At 38.7% G+C, this 16585-nt stretch overlaps 2 protein-coding genes and 1 long non-coding RNA gene across 5 annotated transcripts in view; 2 read left to right on the forward strand and 1 right to left on the reverse strand.

The window, feature by feature from the left end:
• The window catches only part of tub (TUB bipartite transcription factor), a 57849-nt gene extending 55153 nt beyond the window's left edge, over window positions 1-2696 (forward strand). For all 3 annotated transcript variants that reach the window (XM_026167365.1, XM_026167375.1, XM_026167384.1), the window contains exon 12: window positions 249-2696. In XM_026167365.1, the coding sequence (XP_026023150.1) occupies window positions 249-382 (134 nt within the window). In that variant the 3' untranslated portion in view covers window positions 383-2696. The remainder of the gene's footprint in view (window positions 1-248) is intronic.
• Window positions 2697-4304: 1608 nt separating this feature from the next.
• Window positions 4305-8731, reverse strand: ric3a (RIC3 acetylcholine receptor chaperone a). Its single transcript, XM_026167396.1, has 6 exons — window positions 8484-8731; window positions 6206-6423; window positions 6010-6085; window positions 5769-5865; window positions 5411-5568; window positions 4305-5247 (listed from the first exon to the last, which is right to left on the reverse strand). Exons 1-6 carry the CDS (start codon window positions 8599-8601, stop codon window positions 4475-4477), a joined length of 1440 nt encoding a protein of 479 aa, XP_026023181.1. The 5' UTR covers window positions 8602-8731; the 3' UTR covers window positions 4305-4474.
• The window catches only part of LOC113022258 (uncharacterized), a 136472-nt gene continuing 126854 nt past the window's right edge, over window positions 6968-16585 (forward strand). Inside the window, exon 1 of the long non-coding RNA XR_003272409.1 lies at window positions 6968-7388. This is a non-coding gene — a long non-coding RNA (uncharacterized LOC113022258). The remainder of the gene's footprint in view (window positions 7389-16585) is intronic.

Consider the following 16585-nt stretch of genomic DNA (forward strand, 5'->3'; position numbering starts at 1 on the left):
AAAACTGGATTGAAAATGAGTGAAAAAGCAGCCAAAGAGAAACTACAGAAAGTTAGTGGAACTGTTGCTGAGGGGCAGATTATTTTACACTATACTTTACATCATACAGCTTATTTTGTCAGTTATCTGTATTAATATTGCTATAAAGAAATAGGTACTTATGAGTTTTGTGAAGAAACAGTAAAAAGGGGAAATGTTTCAAATCAGCTTAGACATAATCTGTTTCCTACTTGTTTTCCCCTCTGCAGCTGACTATATTGTGATGCAGTTTGGCCGTGTGGCAGAAGATGTGTTCACCATGGACTATAACTACCCAATGTGTGCCCTGCAAGCCTTTGCTATTGCCCTCTCCAGCTTTGACAGCAAGTTAGCTTGTGAATAGACTCCAGCCTGAAGTTCAGTGGATAACAACTCCTCCTGTTGTCTCAACAAGGGCTGCTTATGTATCGCTGATTTGAGATCACCCGTTACCTTGGAAGTCCCACATATCCTGAAATGCTTTATGGGACTTAACTTATGTGTACGTATGTGTGTGGGGGTGGGGTGGGACCTCAGGATGGTGTTTGTCAGTGGAAGAAAACAAGCACAAAGAGTAATCCACTTTCCAAATCAGATTCATTTGTTTTGATAACTATAGTCATTTTGTACTGCACTGGCATTATAAATATGTTTCTTTATGTAGTAGTTCTAGTAATTTAACATTTCTTTATCTGTGAACTATAACTAACCGTTATACATCAGTAAGTTTAAAAAAAAAGTTGACTGGGTTTATGTAGTCTACCAACACAAAGTCACACGCTTCCTCGAGCATGGATACTGCTTATATACTTACTGAATTAATAATAACATGCATGTCACAATGTATTTATTTTATTGACATATTTATTACCTGCACATTTTATGTTCTCTGCTGTCATTTGCAACAAATTCTGCTGTAATCGTTCCACGGAACTGCAAGCACATTAAATGTCATGAGAGGAAGATCACTTGTATCCACAGTAAAAACAAAAAAAAAATTAGAGGTATGAAAAGGGGAAAGGCATGTTACACAGTGCTGTGTATCATATACAATATTGTGTCACAGTGTCATATACGTGAATGTGTAGGATGATGGTGCACTTTACTTTGAAGTCTGTGGTGGATGAGCTATAGCTGTACATACTTTATTGTGCCTTTGAAGACTAATTCCAGTGTTACACCTTGGCCGTAAAAGGAGCTGAGCTTGAATTGGTCTTTGCGTTTTTTGCTTTCCTCACATACACCGAGAGGATTTCTCTGTAGCTACTTAGAATTTTTTTTTCTTTAATGAAAGTTCATTTCGACTGAAAAACAATGCCTGAGGTTGCACAACATTCAGAAGATAATAATAAGTGTGCATCTTAAGATTTTAACTTAAAATTATATTTAGGGTCCAGAACATGTTGCACTAAATAGATGGCTATTTATTTACATAATACTGTAAATCAGGCAACAGATATATAGCAGATATCTGAGGTACTCAGGCCTAAGTGTCACGGTCCTGGCTCAGTGTTTTTAGTTTCACTGTTTTTATGTTCTAGTTAAGCTTATCTAGTTAATTTCTATTATGCTAGGTTGCTGTTATTGTTCATTGTTTAGTAGATTCCCCCCTGTGTTTTGGCACCTTTGTTTTAGTCCTTCATGTTGTCATGTCTGCGTCTCGTCATGTTTTCTGTTTATTTTGAAAGTCTCGTTTCCATGCCCGTTGTATTTAGGTTTACATTTTCCTGTGGCATCATTATGTTCATTCTAGTCACCTGTTTCCTCACGTGTCTCCACTGCCCCTCATCACCTCATGTGCACATTTAAGTCTTTTGTCTCTTACTGTTCGTTGTCAGGTCGTCTGCCTATCTTCCCCCATGTCAGTCTTAGTCAAAGTTATAGTCTTAGCTGTCGAGTTAAGTTTTTTTCTTTATTTATGTTTATGTAGTCCTCCTCTCGCCTTTGATTCTTGTGTCAGCCCAAATGAAAGCTCGCCTTTTGTTTAACTTTAGTTCAGTTCTCTCACGTCCGCTTTTTGGGTCCATACCTTAAACACACCAGCTGCCCAGCCGTGACACTAAGATTGTGCTGGTATCTTCTGATCTCTGCTTGGAAAATGTACCGAACAGAAATTGACTTACTGCCAACAGACATACTCGTACAATGTGAATAGCTTCGATGCATCTTCCATCTTTTGCTTTATGTATTAAATTAGCTCTGTGCTTCACTGAGATGGAGTATGATACATTCCTCATCTGACTGGCAGTAAGTTTCTACATCACGTAGTTTATTGCTGTTCATATTTTTACTCAAACTATTATTCCTCTTGCTCCTTATGGGGCAGTATCCTTTCTCAAATATATGACGGTATTTTGTATTTTACGACCATTAAAAAAAAAATGCTGAATGGAGGTGACGAATAATCTCCACTATTGTTACTGTGGGTTCTGAGCAAATCTTTATCAAATGTGCTATTCTTGTACTCAACTGTGTTCTAACTATTTCAAATTTCTATTTTAAAACTGTTGATACTCTTGCTGTAAAGTCTGCTTTTCATACATGTGTCCAAGAGCCAGAGGTTCTGTCACTTTGTTTTTAGTGCTGTCATTGTAATGTACAGTAAATGGTGTACAATTTACTTTGGTGGTACACAGTCCTTTGTTCATGGAAAAAAGAAATAAAATTACATAAAAATACTCCAAAATATGATTTCTGTTTCCTCAAGAATCCAGATGTTTCAGAAGTTAGTACAGCGATCATAGAACATGGTCATGTGTCTTTATTACACAAAGAAATAAACACTGTTACAATACTTTACTTTTCTGGTTACAAATCCAGGTGTGTGATAAAGCTCAGGTGTAAGTTCAAGAAGGAATATCTGCATTCACTCATCTGTCTGCTTCCTCAGGTGTCTGACTGCTATTCATTACATCACTTCCACCTTCCCGTACCGTAAAACGTTGTCGTCCAATCATCTTTCTGCTTGCTGTCTTCGGCATACCTTAAGTCGCACTGCTCATCTTTCATTAATTTTGCTGTAAAGGGCCATCAGAGTCTAATTGGCAAATACCATAATTGAATTGTGTATATCAATAAATGATGTTGAGTTTCTTCTAATGATCTTGCTTTATTGGACCAACTTTTATTCTAATCAACCTGGATTAGATACTCTAACCATAAAACCTCTGAGTACACACCAAATATTTCATTGTAAATCATCAAACACATTAGTAAAAACATTTAAAAACCCCAAATACTTGCTGAGATTTCCTGCTACATTGTCTTTTGAAGTTTATGTTAACTCATTCACTGCCAGCCATTGGCAGTGAATGAGTTAAACCCATTGACTCATTCACTGCAATTGACGGCTATAGACGTCAATGGCAGTGAATGAGTTAACAAAGTTGTTTTAAGAAAAAATCCCCAAATTTAGCATTTTTACTGATGGAACTGAAAAGTAGAGTGACCCAATTATGCATAAACAGGTGCAGTCAATACAAATAAAACATCGTAAAATGACTGAATCTTGTATCATGTACTCAATTTTTGTGTGCTTTGCTCTCTTTTTCCCCTCATCACCAACAGGTCACGGCAGCTGGCTGCCCCTTTTCGAACCTGGCCCTGTCTGTAATTATGTCTGTAGCATCATTCAGCATGACTGGTTTGGTGGTGCGTCAGTGATGGTCTGGGGAGGCATATCCATGGAGGGATGGACAGACCTCTACAGCCTAGGTAACGACACCCTGACTGCTGTTAGTATCAGGATGATACTTGGACCCATTGTCATCTGTGCGTCTCCATGTTTGTCATTAAGCACACTCTCATTCTGGAAACATGCAGTGGAAACTAAACACACACTTAGATAGAAAGCTTCACACTGTGCGAAACAAAATGTTTCAGGTGCCAAGATCAAGATTTAATTGAGACTTGCCCTTCAGTTCTTTAAATTAAAGGCTTTTCACACCCACACAGATGATTAAATTAACCTGACTGACTGAACATTTGGGTGAGCACTGTTATACAGATCTCCGCTGACCTAAAAAGTGGTTTAATCAGGCAAAGAAGTGAAAACAGCTGTGAGGGTGAACACCGTGGATGTGGACAGCTTTTAAAATTATAACAGGTTAACACATTGAGTGTAGCGTTTAACATATTGCAAATGTACTGAATAGGTTTTAAAAGAAGAAACCGTGAAATTCTGAATGAAAAAGTACCATTATCCCCTTTAAATCTTTCATAGGGGTGTAATTGTTCTGGAAATGTGAATGTAAATAGAAAACAAAATGCATTGCAGTCATCTGAGGTGCTTGTGGTAAAGGGAAACATTTATTTGTACAAAAGTATCACTTAAGAACATAACTGCATGCCTCTGTTTAGTTTGGATTTTATGGTTTAAACATATAAGGAAGTAATAGTAACACAAGTCTGAGTTCACTGTCTGTTTTCAAACGCATTTGAGAAGCAGGAAAAGTCCTTATGTCTCCCTCCTGTTCCGCATCCTCAGGCCGCTCACCCCGACTTCCTTGGGTGTGTCTGCATAGATTCGACCCTCCCCCTCCACGTTTGCTGACATTAAAATATTGCCTTCTATATCCTCCTCTGCTTCCTCCTCTGGATTTGAACTGCCATCACAGCTGAACTGCAGGCTCTCTGCCTCCATCACTGGGTCATCTTCATCAGCTTCCTCCTCTTCTTCCACTTCTGTGTCCTCGTCCTCCTCCTCCATCTGATCTTCCTTGTCCTCTTGGCCATCCTCGTAAGTGTCCTCTTTAGGGTAGTGGAAGACATCCTTGTGCTCGCTGAAGCTGATTTGCTTCTTCCCGCTATTGTTACACTGCAGCTCTTTCTTCGCCTCCAAACCAATTCTTGTTGTCGTTCTTTCAGGACCCGGCTGGGATGATGGAGGACGGAGCAACTGCCTTTTCTCTGCCTCCTCCTCCTCCTCCTCTTCCTCATCTATGTCTTCCTCTACTCCCATAGCTTCTTCTAGTCCCTCCTCTTCTTCCTCTTCCTCTTCATCCTCATCATCTTGTGCTTCTATGTCCTCCTCCTCCTCATCTTCTTCCTCTTCCTCTTCCTCTCGCACTATGGAAAGTTTCCTTGCCATAACCTCTTCCTCCTCTTGCTCCATCCTCTCTGCTAGGGCCTCAGCGGTGGGCTGTGTGGGGGGTTCCTCTAGTTTAACCGTCTTAAACCCACGTCTGAGGCAGGGTTCATCATACTCTGGGTAGGTCTCCTCTGGGTAACCTGCATTGGTGTTCAAAGAGACTTCATCAGATTTTTATTGTGAGGATTTGATAGAGATTAGATTTGATCTCAAATTTAAAATGCACTTCATTTCACGGCTGTAACAACTTGAGCAAATGCAAATTGTGCAAAAAATGGGAGCAGTTCGACATTTCAGATGCACCTTCCCAGTCTGCACCGTATGGGACCTCCTCGGCCTCCATCTCTGGGGAGGCTCCCTCCAATCGGCTCTCTTGAATAAGCTGTGTGATCTGTCTCAGCTGCCTGAGTAATTTCTCCTCCTTTTTTGACGTGGTGGTTTTACTCCTCCTTCGTCTACCACTAGAGAGCAGCACAGAGTGAAGTAAAGTAACCCTGCCTGTGTATATCGCTCTATAAAACAAATACATACAAATGTATTTTATGACTACTTCTTCTTTATTTGTCTTTACTTAGTTAATTCATCACAGTTTCTTTGTTGTTGTGGTGCTACTGGAAGTAAAACACAAGCAGATAAAAATAAATGAATAAATAAGTCTCACCTCCCAGAACTATTGTTCCTCCTGGACACAATCCTCTCCATCATCTCTTCAGTTTGGAGAAGTCTCTCCTGCAGCCTGGCAAGCTCATTAGCAGTGACTACACAATTTACACGGGACAACATTGTTTTGATGTTAAAATATAATTCACTAAACACAATGCACACTTGGACACGTCAAAAAACGTATCCCCCTCAATCTTAAGAAGAAGAAAATGATTTTACATTTCTCGTAGTTCTCTTACTTATTGTGTTCTTCCTGGTTCCCACGGTTACTGCAGAGTTCTTCCCTGGTTTATTAGCCTTCCCCCTACATGTCAGCTGTGAACATAAACATGATTATAATTAGATTAATTGAGTATACAGTTACATTTACCATACTATAGCTCTGCATGAAGTTAATAACAAATAGTATATAGAAGCTCTAGAAATTAAAATTACCTTATGTATAATGTAAAGGATGTAAAGAAGGATCCCAAAGCCATATAAGGGTATCACTTGAGTCATCAGGTTGTACTTTTTGCCTCGTCTGATGCCTTTTACCTTTGCCATTGCCTCCAAACTGTGTGTCATTGAAAACGAAGGGTCCACGTCCCACTGTTCTGGGTCTTCTGGCACTGATAGCTTGTGCATGGCGGGAGGGTAGAACCCAGGTCCAACTGCAAAAATAGTCTTTATTCAATTAATAAGAATCAATAAAGCAATTTTCCCCCGAAAACATATCACGGGGAATGTATCCTCAGCCATTAAACTTTTAGTATCTTTAATTAGATTTTACTTAACGATTATTTAAATGCTATCATTCTCTGGATTAATTTGATAACATTTATCCATAAAATGTGTCTTTTTTCATAGTTAGGCTTCGTTCTTTTTTTCTTTAGTAATTAGATAACGCAGCCAGAACATTTCAGTGTTTTATAATGATAATGTCTAATGCCTCTTAGATTGGCCCCTAACTGTGCATGGACCCATGGACACATTCCTATGATGCCCACTGGATGGTCCAGCCCATTTGGGAACACTTTTTCCTCTATATTAACTATTATTCATAAAAGAGATCCAATTTGTAACAAATAAAGTGAAGAGATTCATGGGGATCAGATCAATATTTGAGAACAATGTCAAAAACATAAGAAGGTCAAAGCAGTCAGGAAAGCCCTGGGTAAAATGAAATGCCTACATTTGGATTTGTTTTTATTTATAGTTATTGCTTTTTCAGAAGCCTGTTTCGAGAATGTTGACACTCCTCTGTGCAGGAACACAGACCTGCTGATGCTTATGCTCAGCATGTTTCAGCATTTATGTCAAATCAAGCTCGCTGCTGCTCCCATCTGGGAGTTAACTAGCACTACAAGTGGAAGATGTGACTGGGACGCTCGTTAAAATCGGCCTGCGGAAAAAAAATTGCAAAGTGAGAAGGTACACACACACGCGCGCGCGCGCGCACATCTGGTTCCAAGAAAATGAGGATGTTAGCATGCTCTGGTCTCACCTGTCAGAGGTGAAAACTGGCCACAACACACTGAAAAAACTAGCTAACAGCTAAATGTTTGCGTCCCCTAACACTGGGCACATTTAAATGTGGCTGTAAAGAAGAGAGAGGGTCTCTGTTTGGATTAATAAGGTAAGAAACTGTGTGGAAAGTTTGCAGCTTTATATTCGTGTGCTAGCACAGACTGTACTGTTTTATACAGTCAGTGGTTGCTAGCAGGCATAAATTGGCTCAGTTACAGCAGTTAGGCGAAACACAGCACAGAGAGTAGTCTGGAAAACTGCCATGTCAATATCTGCCTGGGAACATTTTGAAATATTTAGTCTCCTTGGGTTGTTTGTTGGCCAGCATTGGTTACTGTTTGGGTAAATTTTGTAACCACCCATTGCTGCTTTTAGCTGAAGACAGTCAGTGAACCTAAAGCAAGTTGTAGTTATTAGGCTGTGAAAATGTGTAAGAAAAGCAAAGCAAACTGTGCCCCAATGTCTAAAACCAAATCACTAACCACATTCCTTGTTCTCTAAATAATAATAATATAAATAATATCTAAGAATAACGTGCAATCCACAGTAGCTTTCTATTTTTGACTGTAGTATGTTCACATTTCGTATAAGGTCACCAATTTTCCTCTTATTAGATTTGAAAATTCCAGTTGTTTATGGTCTAGTGTGAAATCACTACCAGTTTATATCTGATAAGATGCCCCTGCTGTGATGACTGATCCGTTTTGACAGCACCTCTGGGTGTTTGCTCGTGACTGTGTGAAACTGATATCAGGCTAAAGTCAAATAACAAATAAGTCACATACTGTGTTTCTTGTGAATGTTTTTTAACTGCTTCAATGAGAAGTTTTGAAAAGGCGCTGTCTGTTGGAGTCAATGCACACCTGTCTCTGTAAACACAGCCGCTCATGCTTAACACGATGGGAAACGTACAAAAACACATCACTTGTTTCAGATTTAGATAAATGGTCAAACTGATTCAAATGGGTTTTAACAACCAAATTATTTGTTCTTCAAAATATGGTGAATGCAGTTTTTTTTTTTTTTAACTCGCTGTACAGTGTAAGATTTCAGCTAACTTGTGTGGACTATGAAGGATAGGGCCTCTGTGCCTGGCATGGTCTGTACTGAGTAACAGCTGGCATTAACAACAGCAGCACTGACACATAAAACACTGGAGATGGAGCAGGATGGGGATGGATGATGATCTGATAAGCCGTCTTACCCTCAGGCTGCCCCATCTCCTGTTTCGCTCTGGGCAAAAGCATCCTGGGCAGAAAGAGAGAAACACAGAGAACAGAGCATGATATAAGAGTAACCTTCTGGCAAGTTGTTATCGACATTTTCTTCCAGAAAACGACAGCAACGCGTTAATTTCACTTGAACGGGAAAGCTGGTATCCACAGATGTTATTGCTCATCTGGTGATGCTGCTGCCCAGATTAGACCAGATTAGATCAGCTGCATTCAAGTGCTGTTTGAAAAAGTGAGCAGCAGATGGGTTGAAATTCTCCAGAGACTGAATACAACCCCCCTATTATTATTATTATTCTCATTAATATTAATATTGTTATTGTTGTTGTTATTGTTGACTAAATATGAGTATCTTCACCTACAGCATTCAAACATAGGCCCAGATCTCATAAACTGACAGACTGGGTTTGGATCTGAATCCTACTAAACTAATAACAAAAAAAATACCTGATTTAAGGTAAGAAAACACAGTATGTCATTGCTTATTGTTGGTGGTATAGTGAGAGTCCAGTCAGTGCTTTTCTAATTGAGGAATATCAGGAAACTACAGTTCCAATTCCCAAGAAGTCAAATCAGAATGATTTCACAGCAGAACATAGAAAACATATCAAATGTTTAAAGTGAGACATTTTACTATTTCATGACAAATATTAAATTTTTAAAATAATTTAATAGCAGCCAGCAACACATCTTGAAAAAGTTGGGAAAGGGAGAAATGAAAGGCTGGAAATGTAACTACAGGGGGAACATTTTACAACCAGTTATGTTCACTGGCAACAAGTCAGTAACATGATTGGGTGTGAAAGCAGCATCTTAGAGAATTTCTCAGGAGTAAAGATGAGCAGAGGTTCATCAATCTTCAAAAACCTGTGTCTACAAATTCTAACAATTTAGAATAATGTTTCTCAATGTGAAGATTTAATCTCATCACTTATATTAGGCCTACGTATCATCATCAAAATATTCAGAGAATCTGGAGAAATCTCTGTCCTTGTGATTTTTGGCCCCTCAGGCAGCACTGGATTACAAACAGGAATAATTCTGGCATGGAAATTACTGCACGGGCTCAGGAAATCATCGTCTGTGAACACAGTTTACCGTGCCATCCACAAACGGAAGTGAAAGCTTTAACATGAAAAAAGAAGCCAAACGTGATCCATCTTCTCTGGGCCAAAGCTCATTTAAAATGGGCTGAGGCAAAGTGGAAAACTGTCCTGTGGTCAGATGGGTCAAATTTTTAAATTCGTTTTGGAAAACACAGACGTCACATCCTCCAGACTAAAAAGGGAGGGACGACCCGGCCTGTTATCAGCACTTAACTCAAAAGCTCGCATGTCTGATCGTGTGGGTATGCAGTAGTGCTGATGCAACTGGCAGCTTAAACATCTGGGAGCTTACCGTCAGTTCTGCTGCTATCCAGACAACGTGTTCGGAGAACGCCTTGTATATTTCAGCAAGACAATGTTAAACCCCATACTGCATCTATTACAACAGCATGGCTTCAGAATAGAAGCGAGCAGCTGCTGCCTGCAGGCCAGAGCTTTCACCAACTGAATACATTTGGTGCACTGTGAAATGAAAAACTCCACAAAGAAAACCCAGGACCGCAGAGCAGCTAGAATCTGATATCAGAGAAGAATGGAAGCATTCCTGTCGACTGTTGGTATAAGAAGCGAAACTTTTTTGTAACATGTTGCTGCCATCAAATTCAAAATGACCTTATTTTTTTCATAAAATGGTGCATTTTCTAACTTTAAGCACATGATATTTCTTCCTCTGTTTTATTGCAAATGATTTTCAAATCATTCCATTCCTTTTTAACATTGAAATTTTATGCAGTATCCCAACAGTTTTAGGAATCATGGTTTCAGTTTGTGTTTCCAGCCATGTTTTTGTATCCCATATTTGGTAAGAGTGGCAGACTGAGAGAAGCAAGCATAAGCTTACAAGTGTTTTGCAGGTGCGCCACGCTTGATCATCGATATTGATCTAGTAAATTCATGTCATGGTGTTACACTGCGGCAAATGACACTGAATCGGTATGTTTACTTCACTTGACTGCCCTCTATTTTTCAATAACTGTGCCTTATTCCATTAAAAGTAAAGAGTTGAATAAAAACAAAGAAATAAAACCTCACCACAACAAGAGGTTACACCCCTGATATGCAAAGCGCCAAATGCAATTTATTACAATATTGAATAATTATTTCCTAATGAAAGCTTTAAATGCAAAACTTACAAACATTAGTTTATTTGTTTGGTCTTTTTTCCCGAGACAACTCACATCATTTATCAACATTACTTTGAATGTTCCAGATGTTAAATCAGCCATTAAAAGCAATAAAACTTAAAAGAACAACATTTAGAGCCATTACTGGAGAAACCAAGAGAAACAAGGATAAAAAGCTTAAGAGAACAGAGCAAAGAAAAACACACTTATGATACAAACAGCAAATAGTAGATACTGTTGAACAAGAATATTGTACAAGCATTATTTTTAATGCAAAAATAGTAAAAGCAAAGGGGGAACATTTACATTGCAGGGTTTTTCTTGGCTTAAAATGGGTCTTTAGGGGTGACTCTGCAGGTAAGCACAGCTGTTATTTCTTGCCATTTGATAAACAAATTTGTATTTTAAACTGAAGTAAATGAAACCACTCATTCCCTTTGAGGAGCATACAAAACCTCTTTTACCCTCGGACATCTACTAGCAGTAACCCTTGTTTCTCTTTTCTGATCTGAGTGGTTTTTGTTACACTTTAGGCCTCATTCCAGGCCAATATGATTGGGTATACATCAGAACTCAGGGAGGGTGATCTCTGTGTGTACAGCTTACTTTCAGGGCTACCCTAAAAAAGACCCTGAACCTGTTCTAATGACCGTCAAACCACATCTTTGCTGATATATCCTGATGTGTAAAACCTCTAGATTAAGGGTAAAGGGGAGGTCATCGGGCAATGAAACAAGGGAAGGATGCTCCAGAACTGGGAAGCTGGCTAAAGGATATTTTCTTCATTTGAAAACAATCTCATTCCTGATCTTTTTAATCTCTCCAAGTCGTTTTTCCAAAATACGAATGTAGTAAATAAAGGAGGTGCTAGTCCTTTACGGATTTAATATATAAATAATTTGAAGGTTAGGTTTTTACAATAGAACTTGAATGCAACACATGACCTATCACCCCACCCACTCTGCAGGGCCTCTGGCGTGATTTTAAATCATAAAGCAGCAGATGGCAGTGTAGGCTCAGGTACAAAGGTATGGTACGTGTAAGACAGCAGATCAGACTCCCAACTGTCATATGATATATAATTATGTTGTTCAACAGATTTGTCTTGTAATTTTGTAGTGACTAAGGAGGATTTATCAAAATTGATTTTTTTTTCCACCCACTAAGTCCATGTGCAGGTTTACCACATTTGCAGCTCAGTGCAGATGGTTCAGCTCGTGTGCTCCTGCCGACTCTAGCAGGGCATCGCTTCACCACTGGGAACCCTGTTAGGACCGTGTTAATCGAAACCTTGCAATCGTTGCATTTTTATTATAGCTTTGTTTTGTATGCCTTTAATAAATTATATTATTGGGAACTTAATTGTCCGCAGTGCGCAGCACAAACTAAAAATAAAACAAAGAGCATCATCAACCGAGTACAAACTGAACATTAATGACTCACATGACAGTAAACAAAGCACAAGGAGACACACAGTATTCTAATTAGATCCTGTGATATTATACTCTAATAGTGAGAGAGCTGCTTTATTGTGGGGTAGAAGGGGTGGGGGTATTTTTGTCTCAGTCTTTCAGTCTGTTGGGTTTAAGATTGTAAGTGTGAAAAAAAGCAGGACTGATTATTAGCCAATGATCAGCTACACTGACTTATGAATATTTTTCAACGATTTCTGGCATTAGGTTTAATTCATACTGCGATTTTACCAGTTTAGCTCTTGAAGTCACTGTAGTCAGAAGTATTTTGACATTTTTTTTATACAGTTCTGTATTTAAGCACATTTAGGCTCTATTGAAGGCTTTAATTAGTAGGTTTGGGCGAGTATTTGTGTAAAAGACATATCCTTTCATTACATGTTGCTCCAAGTTCAGAGCTTTAAAAGTTGCTAGGCAATTACCACGAAGTAAAGAAAAATGCAATTTCATTTTTAGCTCATCTGGTCAAGGCACCAATCAGCTTATGCCTTGATGAGTTGTCCTGCTGTCCATCTGTCTGCAGTTCATAAGAATTGTTACTCATCCAACAGTATTTGTCAGAATTTACTCAAACTTACACCCAGTGGGTCATCACCTGAAATCTGCACAAGGTCAGGGTCACATTTGTTGTTTTTTATGGGCACTTTTCCATTTTCAAAAGAGTCCATGCTACTTCTATGTCAGATTTTGGTTAAAATTTGCACACAGTGGTTAGCTAGTAGGTCTTCTTTTTACGGGAAATAAGCTGTGAATTCTGAAGAATGATGTACTGGATAAGCTACTACACCATCGATGTTTTGGTGTGAACTTTCTGTCTGCGCCATTAGTCAGTACCCGTCTGTATCCCACAGACATCGCCCAACACTGCGTATGCTCAGGGGTGATGTTCAGACCAGCCGTTGTCAGCTCTAGCTTGTCATGGAGTCCCTCTGTCTTTTTCAGATCTTCAGCAAGTTGAAGACACCCAATTTGATCGAAATCTTTGCAGTTGATTGGACCAAGTGGGGATGTTCCACCTTTTTAGCTTGAAAAGCTTTGTTGTTTGTCTTGCTGAGTTTGGCTCAACACAATACTCCTGTGTACCTCTATATTCATATTATCGCTTTCTTAATTAGTTAAAATCATCAGTAGGTGCTGGTCTGCCAGGTCCCCTACTTGTCCAAGTTATAACAATAACGGCACCATGTTTGACAAATAACACGGGATGCTTTTGATCATAATCTCCTTATTTTCTCCACCGGCATTTGCCCTTGCTTGTCATTAATAATCCTGGAATGACACATAACTGCTCATTTAGTTTGACTTCCTGTGTGGCAGTACACTTTGGTCTCAACACCTAAAGTCCAAGCTCACACACACATCTGAGTTGTGGCGCAATTCAGATTAAATATACAGAGGACAAGAAAGTGTCTGAAAAACAAATATATGTGCAGCTGTCTGAATACTGTTGTGTGAGCTGCATGTTTAGTTATAAATTTGAGTTGATTTGGATGTTTTCGTATTGTTGATGCATTTACACACAGTTTCAGGCCCCCTTTTTTTTTTTTTCAGAAGATGGAATGACACACAGCTGAAAACAAGGACAACAAACCCGACTGATGATATTATTGTACGCGGTGTGTGCATAGAAGAATAGGTCGACTTTGTAAAACAGATGGCTAACCTTGTTAATAAGGGTTAAAAAGAGAAAATATGCAGAAACAATATCACTCTATAAGATCCACACAGAAGTCAAACTGTTTATGTTAACAAGAATCAAACAGCACAAGGCTGCAGAGTGCAAAGTGTGTTGGAATAAATACTGAATGGACGTGGACAAAGGTCAAGTAGTGTAGGAGGGACCTATGGGACTTATTAGCGAAGACCATTGCGGAGATGATCCCACTTCCCATCGTTCACAGAATGCTTGATCAAGAGTTTAAAGGGTTTTTTTGTTTTTTTAAGATGGTGATCAATGTGTTAATCCCTTCAGGGGCCAAATAAATGATTTATGTTATACACTAATACCCAAAAGTTTAATTCACCTTTTTCATTAAGTCTCTTACTTTTATTCCTCAAATGAGCTGCAAATTGAATGGAAAGTTTAGTCAAAATAATAACTTATAATATATAACTGGACTAACTAAACTATAACTGGAATTAAGATCTAGTAAAGGCACTGGCCACACATTCATATACCAGCTGACTGTCTCCTCTAATTAGTTCTTGCATACTTTTGAGGTTTGCTTTGGGCCTTTTTGTAGGAGGAAGTTAGTTCCATCAAACATCGTCCACATGGCATAGCATGGCGTTGAAAACCAGACCAGTAGCTGTCCTTGCTGTATCCCTTTATCCCGTACTAATCTTCCATTTCAGCAACACCAAAGAACCCTGAAACCATCACATTTTTTCCTTGAAAGATGGTGTCATGACCTCCTCCCGCATCTTTTCATTTGTTTTAAGTCTCACAAATGTTTTTCTTTCTGACCCAAACACCTCAGACTTATATTATTCTAGCAACATCACTTTTTTTTTTAGCTTATCCAGGTGAACGTCTGATGAGCTTATGCCATGGGAGTCTTTCCACATTCACACAAATCACTACTCACCAGATTTTAGTGAAACTTGCACAGACTGATCACCTAATAGATCTTCAGCCACATTGTGCTCAAGGTCAAGGTCGTGTTTGTTGTTTTATGGGCAGTAATCTATGAATAATGCTGGATTGTGACCTGCATGAGCTCCTGTGTCACTGATGTTATGGTTTTCCAGTCTTCCCATTGTGTGTGTTCTTTTGCTTGTCTTAATTTCTCTCTGACACATCCTGTGGGGCGTACTATGAAGCAAATTCAGCATATTTATTCACGCTAGTTGGGCTGATTTTAGGCATCACGTCAGTGGTTAACAGCTTTCTTTGTTAACCCACGTTTCCTGCTTTAGTATCTATGTGGGCTCACGTAAAACAAGGTGCTTGTATGTTTATCTCAAGTATGTTGAGATAAACATGCTTGCAACTAAGGCAACTGAGAAATGCAGCAAAAAATGTTCACTTCACGTATTAATGTATTTTTTTTAGCACTCAGTGCACTCTTACTGCTCTGTCTTTTTTTCAGGTGACAGTTGCACATTAGAGCTGTTAGCTTTGAAATTGATCATGTTAAACACGATATTAAAGAACTGCATTCAGATCTGATATTGACATAAACTTCATTTTTGGACAAATAAAAGTGAAATTAATTTCCTTAATTAAACATATTAATAAAAATTTGTCAGTTTTCTAATCTGTGTGCATTTATTTAGATCTCAGTAGTGTAAAATGGGGACATGCATAAAAACATTTATGCATATTCTACGTTAAGTAAACGCACATTCATCACAGGATCGATGTAACCCAGCAATATGTGCTGCTCTAATTTTTCTGCTTGGCTTCATTCATTGTAAAACTAGCCTACACATTCTGTCGGTCTGTATCTGTGGGAAAAAATGATCAGAAGCTTGTTTAAGTAATTTTAATATGGCACATTTTATAAAAGTTTTCAATAAAACCCTGAGGATAAGCTCTTCAGGAGAAGTTACCATAGTGATGTAGCCAGGTTAAAGAAAAGCCACCTTCATGACATTGAAAACTGGCTGTAGGTCTAGATACTGTGGTAACCCATTAATCTTGTTACACCACTCAGGAGTCACCTCTTGACTGTTGACGTTGAGACTGTGTGTTTTTTTTTTTTGTTTTTTTTTTAATGGTAACATTTTGATAAAGGTGCCAGTTGAGGCTCTTGGAAGCAACTTTTTCTCAAACTAGAGCCTCTCATGTTCTTGTCATCTTGCTCAGTTGTGCACCAGGCCCCCATGTCTCTTTCTGTTGAAGGAAGCAGTGAACATTTTGATTTCTAGCATGGAAAAATGGGTTAATATCTTAGAACTCTGATGAGTTTCAGTTTCCTGTCATACTTCATTTATTGCGGATCACTTATTGCAAAATGAAAATAATGGTTTTAGTTAATTTATTCAGAATTTTGTCTTCACCAAATGGAGAAGAGCAACATGCTTAAAGTAATTTGATTCCGGCACAGGTTTTGATCTGATTTGTTGACCTCAGTAATGTATTCTGCACTGCTAATCATGCAGTCCTTTTAACTATTGTTGGACATGTCACTTGCTCTAAAAACATTTAGGGTCAGGGTGTTGAGGGCATATGAAGCTTTTCTGTGCCAATTTCAGTTCTCTGTTGAAAATTTAGGCCATTGCATAGACTTATTGTCAGTACTTTTTATTATGCAGATGTTATGCAGCTCCACCTATTATGCAATTCTAAAAACCCACAGGGGTTTGACTGTCATCATAACCATCTCGGAGACATTCAGAAGTGGATGGCTCAATATTGAACTGAAGC

This window comes from Astatotilapia calliptera, chromosome 1 (genome assembly GCF_900246225.1).
Source record: "Astatotilapia calliptera chromosome 1, fAstCal1.2, whole genome shotgun sequence".
Lineage (NCBI taxonomy): Eukaryota > Metazoa > Chordata > Actinopteri > Cichliformes > Cichlidae > Astatotilapia > Astatotilapia calliptera.